Source organism: Oncorhynchus keta, chromosome 9 (genome assembly GCF_023373465.1).
Source record: "Oncorhynchus keta strain PuntledgeMale-10-30-2019 chromosome 9, Oket_V2, whole genome shotgun sequence".
Taxonomy (NCBI): domain Eukaryota; kingdom Metazoa; phylum Chordata; class Actinopteri; order Salmoniformes; family Salmonidae; genus Oncorhynchus; species Oncorhynchus keta.
This window is the reverse complement of record NC_068429.1, coordinates 24,374,207-24,399,357: the sequence shown is the minus strand read 5'-3', so window position 1 is coordinate 24,399,357 and position 25,151 is coordinate 24,374,207. Positions and strand designations below refer to the sequence as shown.

Genomic DNA, 25,151 nt, shown 5'->3' with positions numbered 1-25,151 from the left:
GCATCCGTAATGGGTCAGCGGTCAAGCGACCTCCACTTATCACTGTCAAACGCTCCATCAGGCCTTTCTAATCGACCTGGCCCGGGTATCCTGGAAGGATATTGACCTCACCCCATCAGTAGAGGATGCCTGGTTATTTAAAAAAAAATGCATTCCTCACCATCTTAAATAAGCATGCCCCATTCAAGAAATGTAGAACTAGAAACAGATATAGCCCTTGGTTCTCTCCAGACCTGACTGCCCTTAAGCAACACAAAAACATTCTGCATTAGCATCGAACAGCCCCCGTGATATGAAACTTTTCAGGGAAGCTAGAAACCAATATACACAAAAGGCTAGCTTTTTCAAGCAGAAATTTGCTTCCTGCAACAGAAACTCAAAAAGGTTCTGGGACACTGTAAAGTCCACGGAGAATAAGAACACCTCCTCCCAGCTGCCCACTGCACTGAGGATAGGAAACTCTGTCACCACCGATAAATCCACTATAATTGAGAATATCAATAAGCATTTTTCTACGCTGGCCATGCTTTCCACCTGGCTACCCCTACCCCGGCCAACTGCACTGTACTCCCCACAGCAACTCGCCCAAGCCTTCCCCATTTCTCCTTCTCCCAAATACAGTCAGCTGATGTTCTGAAAGAGCTGCAAAATCTGGACCCCTACAAATCAGCCGGGCTAGACAATCTGGACCCTTTCTTTCTAAAATTATCTGCCAAAATTGTTGCAACCCCTATTACTAGCCTGTTAAACCTCTCTTTCATTTTGTCTGAGATTCCCAGAGATTGGAAAGCAGCTGTGGTCATCCCCCTCTTCAAAGGGGGGGGGACACCCTACATCCAAACTGCTACAGACCTATCTCTATCCTACCCTGCCTTTCTAAGGTCTTCGAAAGCCAAGTCAACAAACAGATTACCGACCATTTCGAATCCCACCGCTATGCAATCAGGTTTCAGAGTTGGTCATGGGTGCACCACAGCCATGTTCAAGGTCCTAAATTATATCATAACCGCCATCGATAAGAGACATTACTGTGCAGCCGTATTCATTGACCTGGCCAAGGCTTTCGACTCTGTCAATCACCACATCCTCTTTGGCAGACTCGATAGCCTTGGTTTCTCAAATGATTGCCTCGCCTGGTTCACCAACTACTTCTCTGATAGATTTCAGTGTGTCAAGTCGTTGTCCGGGCCTCTGGCAGTCTCTATGGGGGTGCCACAGGGTTCAATTCTTGGGCCGACTGTATACATCAATGATGTCGCTCTTGCTGCTGGTGAGTCTCTGATCCACCTCTACGCAGACGACACCATTCTGTATACTTATGGCCCTTCTTTGGACACTGTGTTAACAAGAAGGGGGGGCTTAGGAAGGGAGCGATATAAGAGGGAGAGAGTGTGTATCCACCAGTGTGTTGTTTGTTGTACCTATGTGTGAGTGTGTGTGTTGTCTGAGACGAATGGTAGAATCGTTTGCTGTTTTGTTGCGGCTCCTGACTCATTTGTGATCTCCCTCTCTCAGGTGAATGCCCATATGCCAAGAGTTTCATCTGTGGTAAGACTGGTTACATGTCCAGGTCCTGCCCAAACAACCCCAAAGGACTACACCGCAGGTGCAGTAGTCACACACACACACTCTCATAGTACTAAACTATGCAAATACATCAAACAGACAATCCATAACATTGTCTCTTCTCCTTATATGTAGAAGGATGTTGTCTTGTGTGTGGTTCAGTAGAACACATCTAGAAGGATTGTCCTGAGCACCTTAGCATGTTAGTAACCTATTCTACATACAATATATTTCTCTCTGAATATCCCTCTCTTGTCAGTTCTATACAATATATTTATATCTGTATGTCCTTCTTGTCTGTTCTATTTAATCTATTTCTATCTGAAAGTTCTGTACAGTTTCTGTCCTTAATGCACTCCAAGATGTTACTTGACTGATGTGTGTTTGTCCAATACCCCTGTAGCTAAGCAAGTGACCTTGGGCTGGCTGTTCAATAACATGAGTACTGACCATGAGGAAGTGCACGTGCCTGTGAAGAAACTCCCTCCCAAACAGGCCAAGGTAGTGGTCTTCTGACCTGCCAATCAACCCAAAGGACTCACCAGATTGGACAGGACTGACTAGCACAGAGCAGACTGCACATCCCAGGACTAAATCCATGAAGGTCACTGTTCTTGCTCAGAGCATTAAAAAAACAACATCCACAGATCCATGGTCAGTGGAAATGGATAGCTTCTTTTGAAAGAGGTCTGTGTTCTCACACCATGGACACCGTTTTTGGAATGTATATGATTCATATGGAGGGACTCGACTATATTAGACTGGAGACTGTGGTGTGCTGTACACCAGCTAACAAGGGTGTGTTCAGTTCAATTAAACATTTGCCATGTTCAGTAATGGCTTGTACTGAACGACACATTTCCCCAAAACGTTCTTGAGCAGCCCAAGTAGTGCCATAGTCTAATGTCACAGGAGAAGGAGAGGTGTGTTGGATCTATGTGAATGATATGATAAGTTCAACTGATATTATGAATTTATTTTGTATATGATGAATTTCCTTTTAATAAAGGAGGAGTTAAACAGTCCCTCTATCCTCTCCTGTATCTAAAGATGTGTTTGTCTGGTAGCCCTCTTTGTTATAGGTTTCCTGTTTAGTGATTTATTCTATCTCTTCCATCCCCAGCTGTCAAAGAGAAAAATCTAAGGTAAAACATATAGCTTTTATTTGTTATTTACAGAATAGGTTTTGTCATTGGGAGTATCATTATGTCACTGTACATTACTCGCATCAACATCTGAAATATTTATAGAAAAATTAATTAAATAAGACCTACACCACATACATGAGCTAAATTTGCTCTGAATTGTTACAGAAACGTCACAAATACATTTTGGGTAACTGTAAATGTAACACCTGTATTAGCAGCCATGGACAGTTCTGTATTGTTAGAATCTGTGCTGCTGTGTCAGTTCACCATCATAGACTCATGCTTAGTGTGTGAGTCAGTAGAGGGTAGTGATGAGGTCTCTCTCCAGGAAGGTGGTACATGCGCTAGCCGTCTCCTCCATAGACTTGGACCAGCCTGCCAGGTTACCTGCCACATACGGCAAAACACCTGACGTCACCTGGTTGTAGTAACACACCTGGAACACAAAATAAGACACCTGGTGTTAACACATTTGAAGAATAGTGAGGTCTATGGAGGGCTACTGAAGACGTGATGAAAGCTAACAAGTTATTATACTGTGCTTATTAACCCTGTAAAAAATGTCATTTAAATTACTTTCATTTATCTGCATGACTTTATATTTAGCCTCACAATGAATTGTTTCACCATTTTCTTTTCAGGAAACTAGGGCTACAAGTAGAACCCAATTTGAAATAAACAGTTGCATTCATGAATTTTATTGACAAATGTCCATTTTAAAAAATAAGATCCGCCAAAGAAAAAAAAACAGACAAAAAAAATCATTTATAAGAATGTTGTAAGTACAGATGGTTTGCTCTGTGGGAAGTGAAGATCCTACTAGTGAGTGAAAACTATGTGAGCTTATTGCAGTATTATAGACACTATGTGGTGAGGGTAGGTAGCAACACATCTGCCACGCTGATCCTCAACACTAGAGCTCCCCAGGGGTGCGTGCTCAGACCCCTCCTGTACTCCCTGTTCACCCACAACTGCATGGCCAGGCACGACTCTCCAACACCATCATTAAGTTTGCAGACGACACAACAGTGGTAGGCCTGATCACCGACAATAACGAGATAGCCTATAGAGAGGAGGTCAGAGACCTGGCCGGGTGGTGCCAGAATAACAACCTATCCCTCAACAAATCCAAGACTAAGGAGATGATTGTGGACTACAGGAAAAGGAAGACCGAGCATGCCCCCATTCTCATCGATGGGGCTGTAGTGGAGCAGGTTGAGAGCTTCAAGTTCCTCGGTATCCACATTACCAACAAACTAGAATGGTCCAAACACATCAAGACAGTCGTGAAGAGGGCACGACAAAGCCTATTCCCCCTCAGGAAACTAAAAAGATTTGTCATGAGTCCTCAGTTCCTCAAAGGTTCTACAGCTGCAACATCGAGAGCATGGTGACTGGTTGCATCACTGCCTGGTACGGCAATTGCTCGGCCTCCGACCACAAGGCACTACAGAGGGTAAAAATTGTCAAAGACCCCAGCCACCCTAGTCATAGACTGTTCTCTCTACTACCGCATGGCAAGCAGTGCCGGAGTGCCAAGTCAAGGACAAAAAGGCTTCCCAACCCTTTTTACCCCCAAGCCATAAGACTCCTGAACGGGTAATCAAATGGTTACCTGGACTATTTGCATTGTGTGCCCCCCGAACCCCTCTTTTACGCTGCTGCTACTCTCTGTTTATCATATATGCATAGTCACTTTAACTATACATTCATGTACATACTACTTCAATTGGCCCGACCAACCAGTGCTCCCGCACATTGGCTAACTGGGCTATCTGCATTGTGTCCCACCACCCGCCACCTTCCACCCGCCAACCCCACTTTTACGCTGCTGCTACTGTCTGTTTATCATATATGCATAGACACTTTAACCATATCTACATGTACATACTACCTCAATCAGCCCGACTAACCAGTGCCTGTATGTAGCCTCACTACTGTTATTACTCACTGTCTCTTTACTGTTGTTTTTATTTCTTTACTTACCTATTGTTCACCTAATACCTTTTTTTATTGCATTGTTGGTTAGAGCCTGTAAGTAAGAATTTCACTGTAAGGTCTACACCTGTTGTATTCGGCACACGTGACAAATAAACTTTGATTATATTTTATTTGATATGTGCTGGGATTTCCTATGATCTTCTACGTAGAGGAACCCCTTACCTTCTACTCTTGTGTGGCTTCTGAGAGTCATAGAGCAAAACATGTGTGTCCGTGAGAGTCTAAGGTTTTCATAGATAGCTTTTAATAGTTTTTAGCGCAAACCATTCGGACTCTATAGACGTTTTTGTTAAATGTCCTGGCCCTGGTCCCTTCAGAATCTGCCCTCGTCTCACAAACACCTCTCTAACTCAGACACCATTAATCACACAGACTAATAGACAAATCCAACCAAGAAGTCTGTAGCTCAAACACACAATGTTTTAAAGGGATTAGAAGTCCAAAATGTGCCGGTGTCAGGGGTGGGACTGTAGGAGTTAATGGGCTGTACCATGTGTCAGGGGTGGGACTGTAGGAGTTAATGGGCTGTACCATGTGTCAGGGGTGGGACTGTAGGAGTTAATGGCCTGTACCATCAAACGCAAATCAAATCAAATCAAATGTGTCAGGGGTGGACTCTGCCGTGTGTCAGGGGTGGGACTGTAGGAGTTAATGGACTGTGCAGTGTGTCAGGGGTGGGACTGTAGGAGTTAATGGACTGTACCATGTGTCAGGGGTGGGACTGTAGGAGTTAATGCCCTCTGCCGTGTGTCAGGGGTGGGACTGTAAGAGTTAATGGACTGTGCTGTGTGTCAGGGGTGGGACTGTAGGAGTTAATGGCCTCTGCCGTGTGTCAGGGGTGGGACTGTAGGAGTTAATGGCCTCTGCCGTGTGTCAGGGGTGGGACTGTAGGAGTGAATGGACTCTGCCGTGTGTCAGGGGTGGGACTGTAGGAGTTAATGGACTGTGCAGTGTGTCAGGGGTGGGACTGTAGGAGTTAATGGCCTCTGCCGTGTGTCAGGGGTGGGACTGTAGGAGTTAATGGCCTCTGCCGTGTGTCAGGGGTGGGACTGTAGGAGTTAATGGCCTCTGCAGTGTGTCAGGGGTGGGACTGTAGGAGTTAATGGACTCTGCCGTGTGTCAGGGGTGGGACTGTAGGAGTTAATCGACTCTGCAGTGTGTCAGGGGTGGGACTGTAGGAGTTAATGGCCTCTGCCGTGTGTCAGGGGTGGGACTGTAGGAGTTAATGGACTGTGCAGTGTGTCAGGGGTGGGACTGTAGGAGTTAATGGCCTCTGCCGTGTGTCAGGGGTGGGACTGTAGGAGTTAATGGCCTCTGCAGTGTGTCAGGGGTGGGACTGTAGGAGTTAATGGCCTCTGCAGTGTGTCAGGGGTGGGACTGTAGGAGTTAATGGCCTCTGCCGTGTGTCAGGGATGGGACTGTAGGAGTTAATGGACTGTGCAGTGTGTCAGGGGTGGGACTGTAGGAATTAATGGACTGTACCATGTGTTAGGGGTGGGACTGTAGGAGTTAATGGACTCTGCCGTGTGTCAGGGGTGGGACTGTATGAGTTAATGGCCTCTGCCGTGTGTCAGGAGTGGGACTGTAGGAGTTAATGGACTGTGTAGTGTGTCAGGGTGGGACTGTAGGAGTTAATGGCCTCTGCCGTGTGTCAGGGGTGGGACTGTAGGAGTTAATGGCCTCTGCAGTGTGTCAGGGGTGGGACTGTAGGAGTTAATGGACTCTGCCGTGTGTCAGGGGTGGGACTGTAGGAGTTAATGGACTGTGCAGTGTGTCAGGGGTGGGACTGTAGGAGTTAATGGCCTCTGCCGTGTGTCAGGGGTGGGACTGTAGGAGTTAATGGCCTCTGCCGTGTGTCAGGGGTGGGACTGTAGGAGTTAATGGCCTCTGCAGTGTGTCAGGGGTGGGACTGTAGGAGTTAATGGCCTCTGCCGTGTGTCAGGGGTGGGACTGTAGGAGTTAATGGACTGTGCAGTGTGTCAGGGGTGGGACTGTAGGAATTAATGGACTGTACCATGTGTTAGGGGTGGGACTGTAGGAGTTAATGGACTCTGCCGTGTGTCAGGGGTGGGACTGTATGAGTTAATGGCCTCTGCCGTGTGTCAGGGGTGGGACTGTAGGAGTTAATGGACTGTGTAGTGTGTCAGGGGTGGGACTGTAGGAGTTAATGGCCTCTGCCGTGTGTCAGGGGTGGGACTGTAGGAGTTAATGGCCTCTGCAGTGTGTCAGGGGTGGGACTGTAGGAGTTAATGGACTCTGCCGTGTGTCAGGGGTGGGACTGTAGGAGTTAATGGCCTGTGCGGTGTGTCAGGGGTGGGACTGTAGGAGTTAATGGACTGTGCAGTGTGTCAGGGGTGGGACTGTAGGAGTTAATGGACTCTGCAGTGTGTCAGGGGTGGGACTGTAGGAGTTAATGGCCTCTGCCGTGTGTCAGGGGTGGGACTGTAGGAGTTAATGGACTGTGCAGTGTGTCAGGGGTGGTACTGTAGGAGTTAATGGCCTCTGCCGTGTGTCAGGGTGGGACTGTAGGAGTTAATGGCCTCTGCCGTGTGTCAGGGGTGGGACTGTAGGAGTGAATGGCCTCTGCCGTGTGTCAGGGGTGGGACTGTAGGAGTTAATGGCCTCTGCCGTGTGTCAGGGGTGGGACTGTAGGAGTTAATGGACTCTGCCGTGTGTCAGGGGTGGGACTGTAGGAGTTAATGGACTCTGCCGTGTGTCAGGGGTGGGACTGTAGGAGTTAATGGCCTCTGCCGTGTGTCAGGGGTGGGACTGTAGGAGTTAATGGCCTCTGCCGTGTGTCAGGGGTGGGACTGTAGGAGTGAATGGACTCTGCCGTGTGTCAGGGGTGGGACTGTAGGAGTTAATGGACTGTGCAGTGTGTCAGGGGTGGGACTGTAGGAGTTAATGGCCTCTGCCGTGTGTCAGGGGTGGGAGTGTAGGAGTTAATGGCCTCTGCCGTGTGTCAGGGGTGGGACTGTAGGAGTTAATGGCCTCTGCCGTGTGTCAGGGGTGGGACTGTAGGAGTGAATGGACTCTGCCGTGTGTCAGGGGTGGGACTGTAGGAGTTAATGGACTGTGCAGTGTGTCAGGGGTGGGACTGTAGGAGTTAATGGCCTCTGCCGTGTGTCAGGGGTGGGAGTGTAGGAGTTAATGGCCTCTGCCGTGTGTCAGGGGTGGGACTGTAGGAGTTAATGGCCTCTGCCGTGTGTCAGGGGTGGGACTGTAGGAGTTAATGGACTCTGCCGTGTGTCAGGGGTGGGACTGTAGGAGTGAATGGACTCTGCCGTGTGTCAGGGGTGGGACTGTAGGAGTTAATGGCCTCTGCCGTGTGTCAGGGGTGGGACTGTAGGAGTTAATGGCCTCTGCCGTGTGTCAGGAGTGGGACTGTAGGAGTTAATGGCCTCTGCCGTGTGTCAGGAGTGGGACTGTAGGAGTTAATGGCCTCTGCCGTGTGTCAGGGGTGGGACTGTAGGAGTTAATGGCCTCTGCCGTGTGTCAGGGGTGGGACTGTAGGAGTTAATGGCCTCTGCCGTGTGTCAGGGGTGGGACTGTAGGAGTTAATGGCCTCTGCCGTGTGTCAGGAGTGGGACTGTAGGAGTTAATGGACTGTGCAGTGTGTCAGGGGTGGGACTGTAGGAGTTAATGGACTCTGCCGTGTGTCAGGGGTGGGACTGTAGGAGTTAATGGCCTCTGCAGTGTGTCAGGGGTGGGACTGTAGGAGTTAATGGCCTCTGCCGTGTGTCAGGGGTGGGACTGTAGGAGTTAATGGACTCTGCCGTGTGTCAGGGGTGGGACTGTAGGAGTTAATGGCCTCTGCCGTGTGTCAGGGGTGGGACTGTAGGAGTTAATGGACTCTGCCGTGTGTCAGGGGTGGGACTGTAGGAGTTAATGGCCTCTGCCGTGTGTCAGGGGTGGGACTGTAGGAGTTAATGGACTGTGCAGTGTGTCAGGGGTGGGACTGTAGGAGTTAATGGACTCTGCCGTGTGTCAGGGGTGGGACTGTAGGAGTTAATGGACTCTGCCGTGTGTCAGGGGTGGGACTGTAGGAGTTAATGGCCTCTGCCGTGTGTCAGGGGTGGGACTGTAGGAGTTAATGGCCTCTGCCGTGTGTCAGGGGTGGGACTGTAGGAGTGAATGGACTCTGCCGTGTGTCAGGGGTGGGACTGTAGGAGTTAATGGACTGTGCAGTGTGTCAGGGGTGGGACTGTAGGAGTTAATGGCCTCTGCCGTGTGTCAGGGGTGGGACTGTAGGAGTTAATGGCCTCTGCCGTGTGTCAGGGGTGGGACTGTAGGAGTTAATGGACTCTGCCGTGTGTCAGGGGTGGGACTGTAGGAGTGAATGGACTCTGCCGTGTGTCAGGGGTGGGACTGTAGGAGTTAATGGCCTCTGCCGTGTGTCAGGGGTGGGACTGTAGGAGTTAATGGCCTCTGCCGTGTGTCAGGAGTGGGACTGTAGGAGTTAATGGCCTCTGCAGTGTGTCAGGGGTGGGACTGTAGGAGTTAATGGCCTCTGCCGTGTGTCAGGGGTGGGACTGTAGGAGTTAATGGCATCTGCCGTGTGTCAGGGGTGGGACTGTAGGAGTTAATGGCCTCTGCCGTGTGTCAGGGGTGGGACTGTAGGAGTTAATGGCCTCTGCCGTGTGTCAGGGGTGGGACTGTAGGAGTTAATGGCCTCTGCAGTGTGTCAGGGGTGGGACTGTAGGAGTTAATGGCCTCTGCCGTGTGTCAGGAGTGGGACTGTAGGAGTTAATGGACTGTGCAGTGTGTCAGGGGTGGGACTGTAGGAGTTAATGGACTGTACCATGTGTCAGGGGTGGGACTGTAGGAGTTAATGGACTGTGCAGTGTGTCAGGGGTGGGACTGTAGGAGTTAATGGACTCTGCCGTGTGTCAGGGGTGGGACTGTAGGAGTTAATGGCCTCTGCCGTGTGTCAGGGGTGGGACTGTAGGAGTTAATGGCCTCTGCCGTGTGTCAGGGGTGGGACTGTAGGAGTTAATGGCCTCTGCCGTGTGTCAGGGGTGGGACTGTAGGAGTTAATGGCCTCTGCCGTGTGTCAGGGGTGGGACTGTAGGAGTTAATGGCCTCTGCAGTGTGCCAGGGGTGGGACTGTAGGAGTTAATGGACTCTGCCGTGTGTCAGGGGTGGGACTGTAGGAGTTAATCAACTCTGCAGTGTGTCAGGGGTGGGACTGTATGAGTTAATGGCCTCTGCCGTGTGTCAGGGGTGGGACTGTAGGAGTTAATGGACTGTGCAGTGTGTCAGGGGTGGGACTGTAGGAGTTAATGGCCTCTGCCGTGTGTCAGGGGTGGGACTGTAGGAGTTAATGGCCTCTGCAGTGTGTCAGGGGTGGGACTGTAGGAGTTAATGGACTCTGCCGTGTGTCAGGGGTGGGACTGTAGGAGTTAATGGCCTGTGCGGTGTGTCAGGGGTGGGACTGTAGGAGTTAATGGACTGTGCAGTGTGTCAGGGGTGGGACTGTAGGAGTTAATGGACTCTGCAGTGTGTCAGGGGTGGGACTGTAGGAGTTAATGGCCTCTGCCGTGTGTCAGGGGTGGGACTGTAGGAGTTAATGGACTGTGCAGTGTGTCAGGGGTGGGACTGTAGGAGTTAATGGCCTCTGCCGTGTGTCAGGGGTGGGACTGTAGGAGTTAATGGCCTCTGCCGTGTGTCAGGGGTGGGACTGTAGGAGTGAATGGCCTCTGCCGTGTGTCAGGGGTGGGACTGTAGGAGTTAATGGCCTCTGCCGTGTGTCAGGGGTGGGACTGTAGGAGTTAATGGACTCTGCCGTGTGTCAGGGGTGGGACTGTAGGAGTTAATGGACTCTGCCGTGTGTCAGGGGTGGGACTGTAGGAGTTAATGGCCTCTGCCGTGTGTCAGGGGTGGGACTGTAGGAGTTAATGGCCTCTGCCGTGTGTCAGGGGTGGGACTGTAGGAGTGAATGGACTCTGCCGTGTGTCAGGGTGGGACTGTAGGAGTTAATGGACTGTGCAGTGTGTCAGGGGTGGGACTGTAGGAGTTAATGGACTCTGCCGTGTGTCAGGGGTGGGAGTATAGGAGTTAATGGCCTCTGCCGTGTGTCAGGGGTGGGACTGTAGGAGTTAATGGCCTCTGCCGTGTGTCAGGGGTGGGACTGTAGGAGTTAATGGACTCTGCCGTGTGTCAGGGGTGGGACTGTAGGAGTGAATGGACTCTGCCGTGTGTCAGGGGTGGGACTGTAGGAGTTAATGGCCTCTGCCGTGTGTCAGGGGTGGGACTGTAGGAGTTAATGGCCTCTGCCGTGTGTCAGGAGTGGGACTGTAGGAGTTAATGGCCTCTGCCGTGTGTCAGGAGTGGGACTGTAGGAGTTAATGGCCTCTGCCGTGTGTCAGGGGTGGGACTGTAGGAGTTAATGGCCTCTGCCGTGTGTCAGGGGTGGGACTGTAGGAGTTAATGGCCTCTGCCGTGTGTCAGGAGTGGGACTGTAGGAGTTAATGGACTCTGCCGTGTGTCAGGGGTGGGACTGTAGGACTTAATGGCCTCTGCAGTGTGTCAGGGGTGGGACTGTAGGAGTTAATGGCCTCTGCCGTGTGTCAGGGGTGGGACTGTAGGAGTGAATGGCCTCTGCCGTGTGTCAGGGGTGGGACTGTAGGAGTTAATGGCCTCTGCCGTGTGTCAGGGGTGGGACTGTAGGAGTTAATGGACTCTGCCGTGTGTCAGGGGTGGGACTGTAGGAGTTAATGGACTCTGCCGTGTGTCAGGGGTGGGACTGTAGGAGTTAATGGCCTCTGCCGTGTGTCAGGGGTGGGACTGTAGGAGTTAATGGCCTCTGCCGTGTGTCAGGGGTGGGACTGTAGGAGTGAATGGACTCTGCCGTGTGTCAGGGGTGGGACTGTAGGAGTTAATGGACTGTGCAGTGTGTCAGGGGTGGGACTGTAGGAGTTAATGGCCTCTGCCGTGTGTCAGGGGTGGGAGTGTAGGAGTTAATGGCCTCTGCCGTGTGTCAGGGGTGGGACTGTAGGAGTTAATGGCCTCTGCCGTGTGTCAGGGGTGGGACTGTAGGAGTTAATGGACTCTGCCGTGTGTCAGGGGTGGGACTGTAGGAGTGAATGGACTCTGCCGTGTGTCAGGGGTGGGACTGTAGGAGTTAATGGCCTCTGCCGTGTGTCAGGGGTGGGACTGTAGGAGTTAATGGCCTCTGCCGTGTGTCAGGAGTGGGACTGTAGGAGTTAATGGCCTCTGCCGTGTGTCAGGAGTGGGACTGTAGGAGTTAATGGCCTCTGCCGTGTGTCAGGGGTGGGACTGTAGGAGTTAATGGCCTCTGCCGTGTGTCAGGGGTGGGACTGTAGGAGTTAATGGCCTCTGCCGTGTGTCAGGGGTGGGACTGTAGGAGTTAATGGCCTCTGCCGTGTGTCAGGAGTGGGACTGTAGGAGTTAATGGACTCTGCCGTGTGTCAGGGGTGGGACTGTAGGACTTAATGGCCTCTGCAGTGTGTCAGGGGTGGGACTGTAGGAGTTAATGGCCTCTGCCGTGTGTCAGGAGTGGGACTGTAGGAGTTAATGGACTGTGCAGTGTGTCAGGGGTGGGACTGTAGGAGTTAATGGACTGTACCATGTGTCAGGGGTGGGACTGTAGGAGTTAATGGACTGTGCAGTGTGTCAGGGGTGGGACTGTAGGAGTTAATGGACTCTGCCGTGTGTCAGGGGTGGGACTGTAGGAGTTAATGGCCTCTGCAGTGTGTCAGGGGTGGGACTGTAGGAGTTAATGGCCTCTGCCGTGTGTCAGGGGTGGGACTGTAGGAGTTAATGGACTCTGCCGTGTGTCAGGGGTGGGACTGTAGGAGTTAATGGCCTCTGCCGTGTGTCAGGGGTGGGACTGTAGGAGTTAATGGACTCTGCCGTGTGTCAGGGGTGGGACTGTAGGAGTTAATGGCCTCTGCAGTGTGTCAGGGGTGGGACTGTAGGAGTTAATGGCCTCTGCCGTGTGTCAGTAGTGGGACTGTAGGAGTTAATGGACTGTGCAGTGTGTCAGGGGTGGGACTGTAGGAGTTAATGGACTGTACCATGTGTCAGGGGTGGGACTGTAGGAGTTAATGGACTGTGCAGTGTGTCAGGGGTGGGACTGTAGGAGTTAATGGACTCTGCCGTGTGTCAGGGGTGGGACTGTAGGAGTTAATGGCCTCTGCAGTGTGTCAGGGGTGGGACTGTAGGAGTTAATGGCCTCTGCCGTGTGTCAGGGGTGGGACTGTAGGAGTTAATGGACTCTGCCGTGTGTCAGGGGTGGGACTGTAGGAGTTAATGGCCTCTGCCGTGTGTCAGGGGTGGGACTGTAGGAGTTAATGGACTCTGCCGTGTGTCAGGGGTGGGACTGTAGGAGTTAATGGCCTCTGCCGTGTGTCAGGGGTGGGACTGTAGGAGTTAATGGACTGTGCAGTGTGTCAGGGGTGGGACTGTAGGAGTGAATGGACTCTGCCGTGTGTCAGGGGTGGGACTGTAGGAGTGAATGGACTCTGCCGTGTGTCAGGGGTGGGACTGTAGGAGTTAATGGACTCTGCCGTGTGTCAGGGGTGGGACTGTAGGAGTTAATGGACTCTGCCGTGTGTCAGGGGTGGGACTGTAGGAGTTAATGGACTCTGCCGTGTGTCAGGGGTGGGACTGTAGGAGTTAATGGCCTCTGCCGTGTGTCAGGGGTGGGACTGTAGGAGTTAATGGACTCTGCCGTGTGTCAGGGGTGGGACTGTAGGAGTTAATGGCCTCTGCCGTGTGTCAGGGGTGGGACTGTAGGAGTTAATGGCCTCTGCAGTGTGTCAGGGGTGGGACTGTAGGAGTTAATGGCCTCTGCCGTGTGTCAGGGGTGGGACTGTAGGAGTTAATGGACTCTGCCGTGTGTCAGGGGTGGGACTGTAGGAGTTAATGGCCTCTGCCGTGTGTCAGGGGTGGGACTGTAGGAGTTAATGGCCTCTGCCGTGTGTCAGGGGTGGGACTGTAGGAGTTAATGGCCTCTACCGTGTGTCAGGGGTGGGACTGTAGGAGTTAATGGACTCTGCCGTGTATCAGGGGTGGGACTGTAGGAGTTAATGGCCTCTGCCGTGTGTCAGGGGTGGGACTGTAGGAGTTAATGGCCTCTGCCGTGTGTCAGGGGTGGGACTGTAGGAGTTAATGGACTCTGCCGTGTGTCAGGGGTGGGACTGTAGGAGTTAATGGCCTCTGCCGTGTGTCAGGGGTGGGACTGTAGGAGTTAATGGCCTCTGCCGTGTGTCAGGGGTGGGACTGTAGGAGTTAATGGCCTCTACCGTGTGTCAGGGGTGGGACTGTAGGAGTTAATGGACTCTGCCGTGTGTCAGGGGTGGGACTGTAGGAGTTAATGGCCTCTGCAGTGTGTCAGGGGTGGGACTGTAGGAGTTAATGGACTGTGCGGTGTGTCAGGGGTGGGACTGTAGGAGTTAATGGCCTCTGCCGTGTGTCAGGGGTGGGACTGTAGGAGTTAATGGACTGTGCAGTGTGTCAGGGGTGGGACTGTAGGAGTTAATGGCCTCTGCCGTGTGTCAGGGGTGGAACTGTAGGAGTTAATGGACTCTGCCGTGTGTCAGGGGTGGGACTGTAGGAGTTAATGGCCTCTACCGTGTGTCAGGGGTGGGACTGTAGGAGTTAATGGCCTCTGCCGTGTGTCAGGGGTGGGACTGTAGGAGTTAATGGACTGTGCAGTGTGTCAGGGGTGGGACTGTAGGAGTTAATGGCCTCTGCCGTGTGTCAGGGGTGGGACTGTAGGAGTTAATGGCCTCTGCCGTGTGTCAGGGGTGGGACTGTAGGAGTTAATGGCCTCTGCCGTGTGTCAGGGGTGGGACTGTAGGAGTTAATGGCCTCTGCCGTGTGTCAGGGGTGGGACTGTAGGGGTTAATGGCCTCTGCCGTGTGTCAGGGGTGGGACTGTAGGAGTTAATGGCCTCTGCCGTGTGTCAGGGGTGGGACTGTAGGAGTTAATGGCCTCTGCCGTGTGTCAGGGGTGGGACTGTAGGGGTTAATGGCCTCTGCCGTGTGTCAGGGGTGGGACTGTAGGAGTTAATGGACTGTGCAGTGTGTCAGGGGTGGGACTGTAGGAGTTAATGGACTCTGCCGTGTGTCAGGGGTGGGACTGTAGGAGTTAATGGATTGTGCAGTGTGTCAGGGGTGGGACTGTAGGAGTTAATGGCCTCTGCCGTGTGTCAGGGGTGGGACTGTAGGAGTTAATGGACTCTCCAGTGTGTCAGGGGTGGGACTGTAGGAGTTAATGGACTCTGCAGTGTGTCAGGGGTGGGACTGTAGGAGTTAATGGACTCTGCAGTGTGTCAGGGGTGGGACTGTAGGAGTTAATGGACTCTGCAGTGTGTCAGGGGTGGGACTGTAGGAGTTAATGGACTCTGCAGTGTGTGCGTGCGTGTTTGTGATGTGCAGTTCGCCAACAATTTGTTATTTTTCAACAACTCTTTTTACTGACTTGAGAGTCCCGATTCGTTTTTCTGAGTGACACGTTCATTATAGTAATTTGCCTCTGCTCAACAAACTCGAACTCGAGAATGAATGGTTTGGGAGGGGCTTCTGCAGTTTGCAAATTATATTGTGCTTATCACCCTCACAGCAGTCAAGCAGTTGCATGACACCAAGAATCATTCACAATCTAGTCCTGTTGTGGCCGCAACTAGACCTCGTTTCAAAGGAATCAAGGAATAATAATGTATGACTAGCAATCACATGTACATAGTTTAAATCACAATTTTGCAAGGCTGTCACAAATGACAGCGCCAATAAGCCTTTTTTGGTGAATGAGATGTGACTCTGAGAGGCTTGTAGAGTCATGACTCAAGGTTTCAGTTCATCGTTCGCCGGTAGGGGGTCTTGCATGCACTGGGTATTACTTAATCAAATGAACAAAATTAGTTTAAAGATTTGTTCTGTTAACTGAACGACTCAAAAAGATCAAAGTCAGTAAAACGAGCCAAACCTCCCATCACTAGATGGGAATAGACCTTGATGAAAAGGTAGTGTGAGTCAACTAGGCAAATGAGAAAGCCAAAACAAAATCATACAAAGCAAGACGGAGGTCCAAGGGGGTGTCGTAGGCAGTCGGTGTGTTGGTGCGTCTGCCTCACCTTGCAGCTGTTGAGTCCCAGGCTGTGGATGAGGAAACCGGCACACTTGGCCTCGCTACGGAGGAAACCCTCCACAGGGGGAACTGTTGTCACAGTTACCGACCTCAGGGCCACCACATAGGGGTCACTGTAGAAGAAACACACATATAGTTACAGAAATCAGAATGAACACATAACCATCACCCCTGTAGAAGACAGGAACACACACACACACAAACATTATTCTGAAGGAAACCTTACCCGTCTTTGCAGGGCTGCCTCTTTGATAGCAGGAACACAAAGTCACGGCTCTTGCCTCCATTGATGGGGGGGCATTTAATATGATATACTGTCTCTTCCTCATCCGCCCTCTCCACTTCCTCACAGCTCCTACAGAAAGAAGGGGGTGTGAGAGGTTAAAGGTTTAGTTAGTTTAATGAATATAAAGCTCTGTGTTGGTCATACTTACAGGTAGTGTTTGTCCCAAAGAGGTCGCAGCGTGAGGTCAGCCAGTAAGGTGAAGGCATGGAGGGCAGAAGTCATGACCTCCATCTGAACTTGGACACAAAGCAGCTCCACCTCCTCATGGACATACACAGCGACCTGGATACGCAAACATACAACAGAGAAAAGACAACGTGAAAGCAAAATGGTGTCCAACTCCAAAAAGGACAGAGAATCTCCTTTACAAAATTGCCATATAATGCCTCCGTTCATGCATGTGTGTGTTTCTTACTCTGTCACTGATGCTGCTGGCTTCCCAGTCTTGTTTCCCAGCCAGTACAGTCAGAGCTGCTACATTGTTATAGCCCAGATACACCTGCAGGGGGCGATAGGAGAGAGAGACAGTCAGCTGAGAAATAATGAGTGTAGCTCAGCTTCAAACAACTTGTCATCTGGCATGGCAGCTGTGGTAGAAAAAGTTCTCAATTGTCATACTTGAGTAGAAGTAAAGATACCTTAATAGAAAATGAAAAGTGAAAGTCACCCAGTCACCCAGTCTCTCCTTCACTGCAGCCGAGGTGAGTAAGACATTTAAACGTGTTAACCCTCGCAAGGCTGCAGGCCCAGACGGCATCCCCAGCCGCGCCCTCAGAGCATGCGCAGACCAGCTGGCCGGTGTGTTTACGGACATATTCAATCAATCCCTATACCAGTCTGCTGTTCCCACATGCTTCAAGAGGGCCACCATTGTTCCTGTTCCCAAGAAAGCTAAGGTAACTGAGCTAAACGACTACCGCCCCGTAGCACTCACTTCCGTCATCATGAAGTGCTTTGAGAGACTAGTCAAGGACCATATCACCTCCACCCTACCTGACACCCTAGACCCACTCCAATTTGCTTACCGCCCAAATAGGTCCACAGACGATGCAATCTCAACCACACTGCACACTGCCCTAACCCACCTGGACAAGAGGAATACCTATGTGAGAATGCTGTTCATCGACTACAGCTCGGCATTCAACACCATAGTACCCTCCAAGCTCGTCATCAAGCTCGAGACCCTGGGTCTCGACCCCGCCCTGTGCAACTGGGTACTGGACTTCCTGACGGGCCGCCCCAGGTGGTGAGGGTAGGCAACAACATCTCCTCCCCGCTGATCCTCAACACGGGGCCCCACAAGGGTGCGTTCTGAGCCCTCTCCTGTACTCCCTGTTCACCCACGACTGCGTGGCCACGCACGCCTCCAACTCAATCATCAAGTTTGCGGACGACACAACAGTGGTAGGCTTGATTACCAACAACGACGAGACGGCCTACAGGGAGGAGGTGAGGGCCCTCGGAGTGTGGTGTCAGGAAAATAACCTCACACTCAACGTCAACAAAACTAAGGAGATGATTGTGGACTTCAGGAAACAGCAGAGGGAACACCCCCTATCCACATCGATGGAACAGTAGTGGAGAGGGTAGCTAGTTTTAAGTTCCTCGGCATACACATCACAGACAAACTGAATTGGTCCACTCACACTGACAGCGTCGTGAAGAAGGCGCAGCAGCGCCTATTCAACCTCAGGAGGCTGAAGAAATTCGGCTTGTCACCAAAAGCACTCACAAACTTCTACAGATGCACAATCGAGAGCATCCTGGCGGGCTGTATCACCGCCTGGTACGGCAACTGCTCCGCCCTCAACCGTAAGGCTCTCCAGAGGGTAGTGAGGACTGCACAACGCATCACCGGGGGCAAACTACCTGCCCTCCAGGACACCTACACCACCCGTTGTTACAGGAAGGCCATAAAGATCATCAAGGACATCAACCACCCGAACCACTGCCTGTTCACCCCGCTATCATCCAGAAGGCGAGGTCAGTACAGGTGCATCAAAGCTGGGACCGAGAGACTGAAAAACAGCTTCTATCTCAAGGCCATCAGACTGTTAAACAGCCACCACTAACATTGAGTGGCTGCTGCCAACACACTGTCATTGACACTGACCCAACTCCAGCCATTTTAATAATGGGAATTGATGGGAATTATGTAAATATATCACTAGCCACTTTAAACAATGCTACCTTATATAATGTTACTTACCCTACATTATTCATCTCATATGCATATGTATATACTGTACTCTACATCATCGACTGCATCCTTATGTAACACATGTATCACTAGCCACTTTAACTATGCCACTTTGTTTACACACTCATCTCATATGTATATACTGTACTCGATACCATCTACTGTATGCTGCTCTGTACCATCACTCATTCATATATCCTTATGTACATATTCCTTATCCCCTTACACTGTGTATAAGACAGTAGTTTTGGAATTGTTAGTTAGATTACTTGTTGGTTATCACTGCATTGTCGGAACTAGAAGCACAAGCATTTCGCTACACTCGCATTTAACATCTGCTAACCATGTGTATGTGACAAATAAAATTTGATTTGATTTGATTTGATTTGATTTGATAAAATACTACTTGAGTAAAAGTCTAAAAGTATTTGGTTTTAAATATAAGTAAGTATCAAAAGTAAAAGTATAAATTATTTCAAATTCCTTATATTAAGCAAACCAGAGTATTTTACAGACACTCTAACATCCTTTACAAACAAAGCATTTGTGTTTAGTGAGTATGCCAGATCAGAGGCAGTAGGGATGACCAGGGATGTTCCCTTTAAAATACAATAATCCTGTCCTGCTCAGCATTCAAAATGTAACAGGTTCTTTTGGGTGTCGGGGAAAATGTTTGGAGTAGAAGTACATTATTTTCTTTAGGAATGTAGTGAAGTAAAAGTAGTCAAAAATACTTAAATAAAAATACTTTAAAGTACTACTTAAGTACTTTACACCACTGCATGGGAGCAATGTGGCTAGAACAATGGTTGCGGGTAGTGTCATGTTCATTACATGGCTGTAGTACCTGGTTGCTTTTGTCCCAGGGGACAGAGAGAGGAGCCTCCTCCTTACAGGATAGGATGTGCTTTCTAGCCATGCGTATTCTCTTCCTGACAATGGCAGACAGATATCTTCTCTCCCCGTCCTGGGTGGTGTATGTGACTTGGGGGAAGGCAGGTACGTCACCAGGTATGTTAGCTAGCTGGTAGATGAGGAAGGCACTGTTGATGTGACGCGGTTTGTTCGCGGTCCACTCCTCACAGTTATAGGCCTCCACTCGGACACCTACCTCGATACTATACACACAGGCGCACACTCATTTTAAATTCTGTGCTAATTACATTTCCATAGGATCCGATTATCTGAAAGGTAAGACAGATGACTAGAAGTGTTACCTGTTGTTAAATGTGTTGTTGACAACAGCCTTAAAGACCAGTCTGTCACCTACAGAGGAGGGCCCTCTGAAGCGGAACATGTCTACAGACCTCAGAGAGGGGAAGCAGCCACACAGACGACTGGAGAGAGAGAAGAGACAGAGAGGGTTAGTTTGTGTGTGTGTGTGTGTGTGTGTGTGTGTGTGTGTGTGTGTGTGTGTGTGTGTGTGTGTGTGTGTGTGTGTGTGTGTGTGTGTGTGTGTGTGTGTGTGTGTGTGTGTGTGTGTGTGTGTGTGTGTGTGTGTGTGTGTGTGTGTGTGTGTGTGTCTACCTGGCTGCCACTGTGGCTGCATTCTCCATCCAGGCCATGATCTGTCCTCCAAATGTGTTGCCATGGTGATTAGCATGTGGAGGCAGTATCAGCTCGATGCTCTCTACACGCGTGAACTCTGTGGACACAGCAGACAGCGGGTCTCTCCTGCTACACACACTCGGAGAGGAATAGTTACCTGATGGGGAGGAACAGGTACAGACATGGGGATTTAAAAGAGATGCAATGACACGCCTAGAACAGCTAATCACCAACTCAGCAATAGCCCTCAGACAGACATGTACGTTGCTTCATCATGTGGCTCTGACAGAGAGCATTACACATAGATAACCCACTGGGCACACTGTGTCATTTCAATGTGGATAATTGGGTAATTTTATTTATCCGTTATTTTACCAGGTAAGTTGACTGAGAACACGTTCTCATTTGCAGCAACGACCTGGGGAATAGTTTCAGGGGAGAGGAAGGGGATGAATGATCCAATTGTAAACTGGGGATTATTAGGTGACTGTGATGGTTTGAGGGCCAGATTGGGAATTTAGCCAGGTCACCGGGGTTAACACCCCTACTCTTACAATAAGTGCCATGGGATCTTTAATGACCTTAGAGAGTCAGGACACCCATTTAACGTCCCATCCAAAAGACAGAACCTCACACAGGGCAGTGTGTAGGGGCATTGGGATATTTTTTTTAGACCAGAGGAAAGAGTGCCTCCTACTGGCCCTCCAACACCACTTCCAGAAGAATCTGGTCTCCCATTCAGGAACTGACCAGGACCAACCCTGCCTAGCATCAGAAGCAAGCCAGCAGTGGTATGCAGGGTGGTATGCTGCAGGTAATGTTTGGTTGAGATGTTGATCAATGAGATTATCCACTCAAAAAGACAAAGACATTTTCAACCATTTCAAAGAAGAGCAAAGTTCAATTGGGAATAAAATGTCAGATATTTAGTTGATTTATTCAACAGATTAATGTGATATCACTGTACTCCATCTAATAGCAGAATCAAATGACCTGGATTCCAGTTGAGATTACATTAAAAGTACATCATGGTGCAAGTGATCAATGCTGTTTGAGATATTGCGCAGATTATTACAGAAATTGTGAAGATCTCCACAGACCCGCTATCTTCAACTTGCATGACTTATACGATTACATAAGAAGATATGTATAGTCATAGTAACCACAATGTGGCCATGGATTTGTTACTCATTTTAAGGTTGAATGTTACATAACTTTAGGCTATTTGCTGTATTACAAAAGTAGTATTGAATTGTGTTTGGTTGACAACGCAACCAAATATCAACATTAAAAAGACATATCTACTGCTTGGATAGTTCCATCTGAGCCACTGTTATGTTTGGTTGAGTTGGAGACATGAATCTAATATAACATGTGTTAACTTATCAACAAGTTAACACACTATTTATTGTATTTTAAAAAGTGATAGTGAATTATGTTTGGTTGTCAACACATATAACGTCTGCTTGGCTAGCCAGACTAAGTCAGTGGTACAGATGGAACTATCCAAGCAGAAGATGCATCTCCTTCAAATGTTGATATATGGTTGTGTTGACAACCAAACACAATTCAATATCAATACATTTTAAATCAAGCTTGAAACCCCAGGTCTATTGTATGGTCTATTTTTAGTTGATTACTGGGATCAATCAAACATTTCCCATTGATGTCTTTGTAAATGCTATATAGGCTTACATAGCATCATTGATGATTGATAAAGTATGGTCACATTTCATTTGCACACGTGCTTTTACACCTGCATTGTTTGCTGTTTGGGGTTTTAGGCTGGGTTTCTGTACAGCACTTTGAGATATCAGCTGATGTACGAAGGGCTATATAAATAAATTTGATTTGATTTGATTTGATTTGATTTGCTCTGTTAAACCTACCCTTTGGAATGACTTTGATGGTAACAGTGTATCTATTTTGTTTTTAAGTGGAGATCCTTCAACAATCATTCTCACGATAGCACATTGGTAACAGATCTAACAGCTGGGCTTAGTTAATACCTTGGAGGTGAGACCAACATGTAGCTGTAGATAGATATATTTTCCAGTAGGAGGTGCTGCCCAGCCTATAGTTTTTTTCTGGATAGTAGATATAACTTACAAAATCTTACATTGTTTAAAAAGTACAAATTCAACATAATACGGTCTTTGTATTTTGAAATGTGGTTTCCATGATGACATAATGCTGTGGTTGAAATTTCACTCTAACAACAGTTTACATTGATTACTTTTTTTAGAAACACTTTTTTCCCCCACATGGTTTCCATGTCACAACACATTGAAAAATTACGTTGAAACAACGTTGATTCAACCAGTTTGTGCCAAGTGGATCTGAAAAGAATTGTGTTGGCTCTTCTCTTTGTGTTGGTGTGTATGTGAGTGTGGATGTCTTTCTCTGTCCTCTTGCTGACTCTTAGCCCTTTCCATCAGAGCACTGTACCAAACAAACTCTATCTCTCCTCTTTCTCAGCTACAAAGGTATTTATTTGTTTATATTTGCCGGGGCAATTATAGTTCCTCTCAGAACAAGATAACCTAAGTCAAGATAACGATACAGATTAGGACACAATATCCCAGGCTGACACACACACACACACAGGTGTGAGAGAGGAGCGAGAGAGAGAAATAGAGAGAGGTCTAGAATGAGAGAGCGAGAAATACAGAGAGACTGACCGTTGGCTAGTGTGTGGTAGTCTTGTAGCAAGGTACTGAAGGTCTGTTCATTGTAAAGGCGAAGTCTTCGTCTCTCTGAGGCCAGAGAATGCTGCAGCTGCTCCTCTGCAGAACACAGATCCTCCACCGGCCGCAACAACACTTTCTGTGGTCCCGCTGGCTTTCCAACAAAGGTGGAGTAGGCCACACATACCAACCTCTCCACATGTTCCCTCACATCCTGCACTGACACACGGATTCCAACCTACACACACACAATTGTTATATTATACATTCAAATATATATAATACTTGTACATGCGTGCATATGTGTGTGTGTGCGCGGGGGTGGGTGCGTGTGTGTAGTCTTACCTCCATGCTAGTGGTGAACGCTCTGTTGACTTTGGACTTGATGGTGATCACCTGACCAACCCTGCAAACAACATTAGAAATATTAAAAACGTTACATTTAATTGATTGACTGACTGATTGGTTGACGCGTACCTTCCAGTCTCCTCAAACTGGATGTCGTCCATGGATAGTGTGACACATGCCATCCCAGCATGACGCTCAGCTAAGGGACACACACACAGTTATCTCACATTGTTAATCTTTATATTTACAGTATTTATGTTTCATCTCTCCAACTGTGGCCCGAACTACAATTACAGTGACATGCCAATCCTTAACATCCTCATGGTGGATAACACAAATCTCTTATCATGTGTCATTGTACACACACGTACACACACACACACACACACACACACACACACACACACACACACACACACACACACACACACACACACACACACACACACACACACACACACACACACACACACACACACACACACACACACACACACACACACACACACACACAGGGGAATGTTAGTAGGTGAGGGGTCAGTGCACTGCTGTTACCCTGTCTGTCCAGCAATGGCCACTGAAGGTCAGCTCTGTCACACACACCCTACTTGCATAACTGAGGTGGTGTGTGTGGGGGTGTGTGTGAGGTGGCAGACACTACCCCTGACATCTAATCAGTTTCTATTCCTGAACTCTGAACTGTTCCTAGTCTCTATATTGTTAACATTTGCTCAGCATTTACACCAGAGGAAACTCTCCACCTGATATTTTAAATATACATATACAGATGGGAATAGCGGTGTTTCCATGAACTTTACATGGACTACTTGTCTGTCTTCTTTGCATGGAAACAGACACAAAGACACACACGTACACACACAGCCACAAGCGTGCGCACCAGCACACACACACTATATACTGACCAGCGAGGCAGGCGATTGTGTCCATCCATTTGAGTAGCTGCCCAGCACTCAGGTCTCCTTGGTGATCTGCATGGCATGGCTGTATAGACTGGCACATCTGGACATCCATAGGTGCAGGGGTTTGCACACGACATGAGCCCAGGAGAGGAGCAGCCTGAGCAGACCGATGCTTCTGGATCTCTTGGTCCTTATGGGGATCCACAGGGCATGACCCCCGGTGTACACCCAGGCTCGGAGCATATTGAGTGGGCACAGGGACAGGCCCCTTCAGATCCCGGAGGTAGTGGTTGTCCAGAGTGAAGCCATTCTGGAGGCTTTGGGTCATCATGACCCTGTTGCTTCCCTGAGTAAGTGCAGAGAAAATCAGTATACCAGCCTATCTGAGTCCCTGAGTGAGAGCGAGTGAGCGAGATGGCAGTGTAACACCACTCTGTCCCTCCCTCCTTCCCTCTCTCTGTCTGTAAATCTTATCTGTGGTAAATCTTATCTGCGGCTCTAAGCCCTATGACGTAAATACACACCGTTACACACTGTGGCAATAAGTTTCAATCATAGTTCTCACTCAATTTGATGACACACTCCGACTTTGGGGGGTCTGGCAAGGGAGATGGAAAACTGGACTGGAAACGGTCACCAAACAGAGCCAAACTCAGTCACATGATATGACACACAATCCTCTACATTCTTGAAACTTGGCTGGTACACAGACGTGCGTGTGCACACACATACCTAACACACACTACAGATGGACTCTGACAGCCCGATGTGCTGATAGTACTCGTGACCCCGGAATAGACCAATAATATCTATCTGCAGACTGCAGTAACTACAAGCGATGATTATAGCCTACCTTATCATTTAGTTTGAGGAGAAACAGAGAAAACTAAATCATACAGCTGTTTTTTTTTTTTACATATAACTTTGGATGCTAGCTAGCAAGCAGACCTCCTTGAAGATAGACCAAAGTATCAGCTATCACACCATGTAAAGGAACAACCTCCACGTTTCTCTCAGAAAATGCAACTAACTGGATTTATGTCAACTCTGTCAGACACTCCGTCAGAATTTTACAATTCCTGTCCAACAAGTGTTTAAATGCCTTGATTATTTCATTCTAAAATTAGATTATTTAAATACGCAATACAATAAGGGGTCCTTATGGTATGGCTGACCCTGCTCATTTCTGATTCCTTTAGGGTTATAGGCAAGTCTGATGGAGTTAACCAAATCTCCCAACACATCTTTTAGGAATCAACATTTTGAGATAAATATGATTTAAAGTCAAATTATCATTTTTCTGTTTCCATCCATTATTGACATGTTTTAGAA

At 48.9% G+C, this 25,151-nt stretch overlaps 1 protein-coding gene across 1 annotated transcript; it reads right to left on the bottom strand.

Annotated features, from left to right (window-relative positions):
- Window positions 1-2,712: 2,712 nt before the first annotated feature.
- Window positions 2,713-24,924, bottom strand: LOC118376809 (acetyl-coenzyme A thioesterase-like). The gene is made up of 12 exons (XM_035763594.2): window positions 23,823-24,924; window positions 23,029-23,098; window positions 22,897-22,957; window positions 22,546-22,789; window positions 19,844-20,021; window positions 19,534-19,653; window positions 19,164-19,434; window positions 16,532-16,615; window positions 16,265-16,398; window positions 16,057-16,185; window positions 15,817-15,943; window positions 2,713-3,150 (listed from the first exon to the last, which is right to left on the bottom strand). Exons 1-12 carry the CDS (start codon window positions 24,148-24,150, stop codon window positions 3,010-3,012), a joined length of 1,887 nt encoding a protein of 628 aa, XP_035619487.1. The 5' UTR covers window positions 24,151-24,924; the 3' UTR covers window positions 2,713-3,009.
- Between the last annotated feature and the right edge of the window lie 227 nt (window positions 24,925-25,151).

Excerpts from the sequence above, each read along its gene's own strand:
- LOC118376809 (XM_035763594.2), bottom strand. The coding sequence starts at position 24,150 with ATGATGACCCAAAGCCTCCAGAATGGCTTCACTCTGGACAACCACTAC. Across the intron at positions 23,099-23,822 it reads CACAATCGCCTGCCTCGCTG|CTGAGCGTCATGCTGGGATG; the intron begins GTCAGTATATAG and ends TGTGTCCCTTAG. Across the intron at positions 22,790-22,896 it reads CGTTCACCACTAGCATGGAG|GTTGGAATCCGTGTGTCAGT; the intron begins GTAAGACTACAC and ends GTGTGTGTGTAG.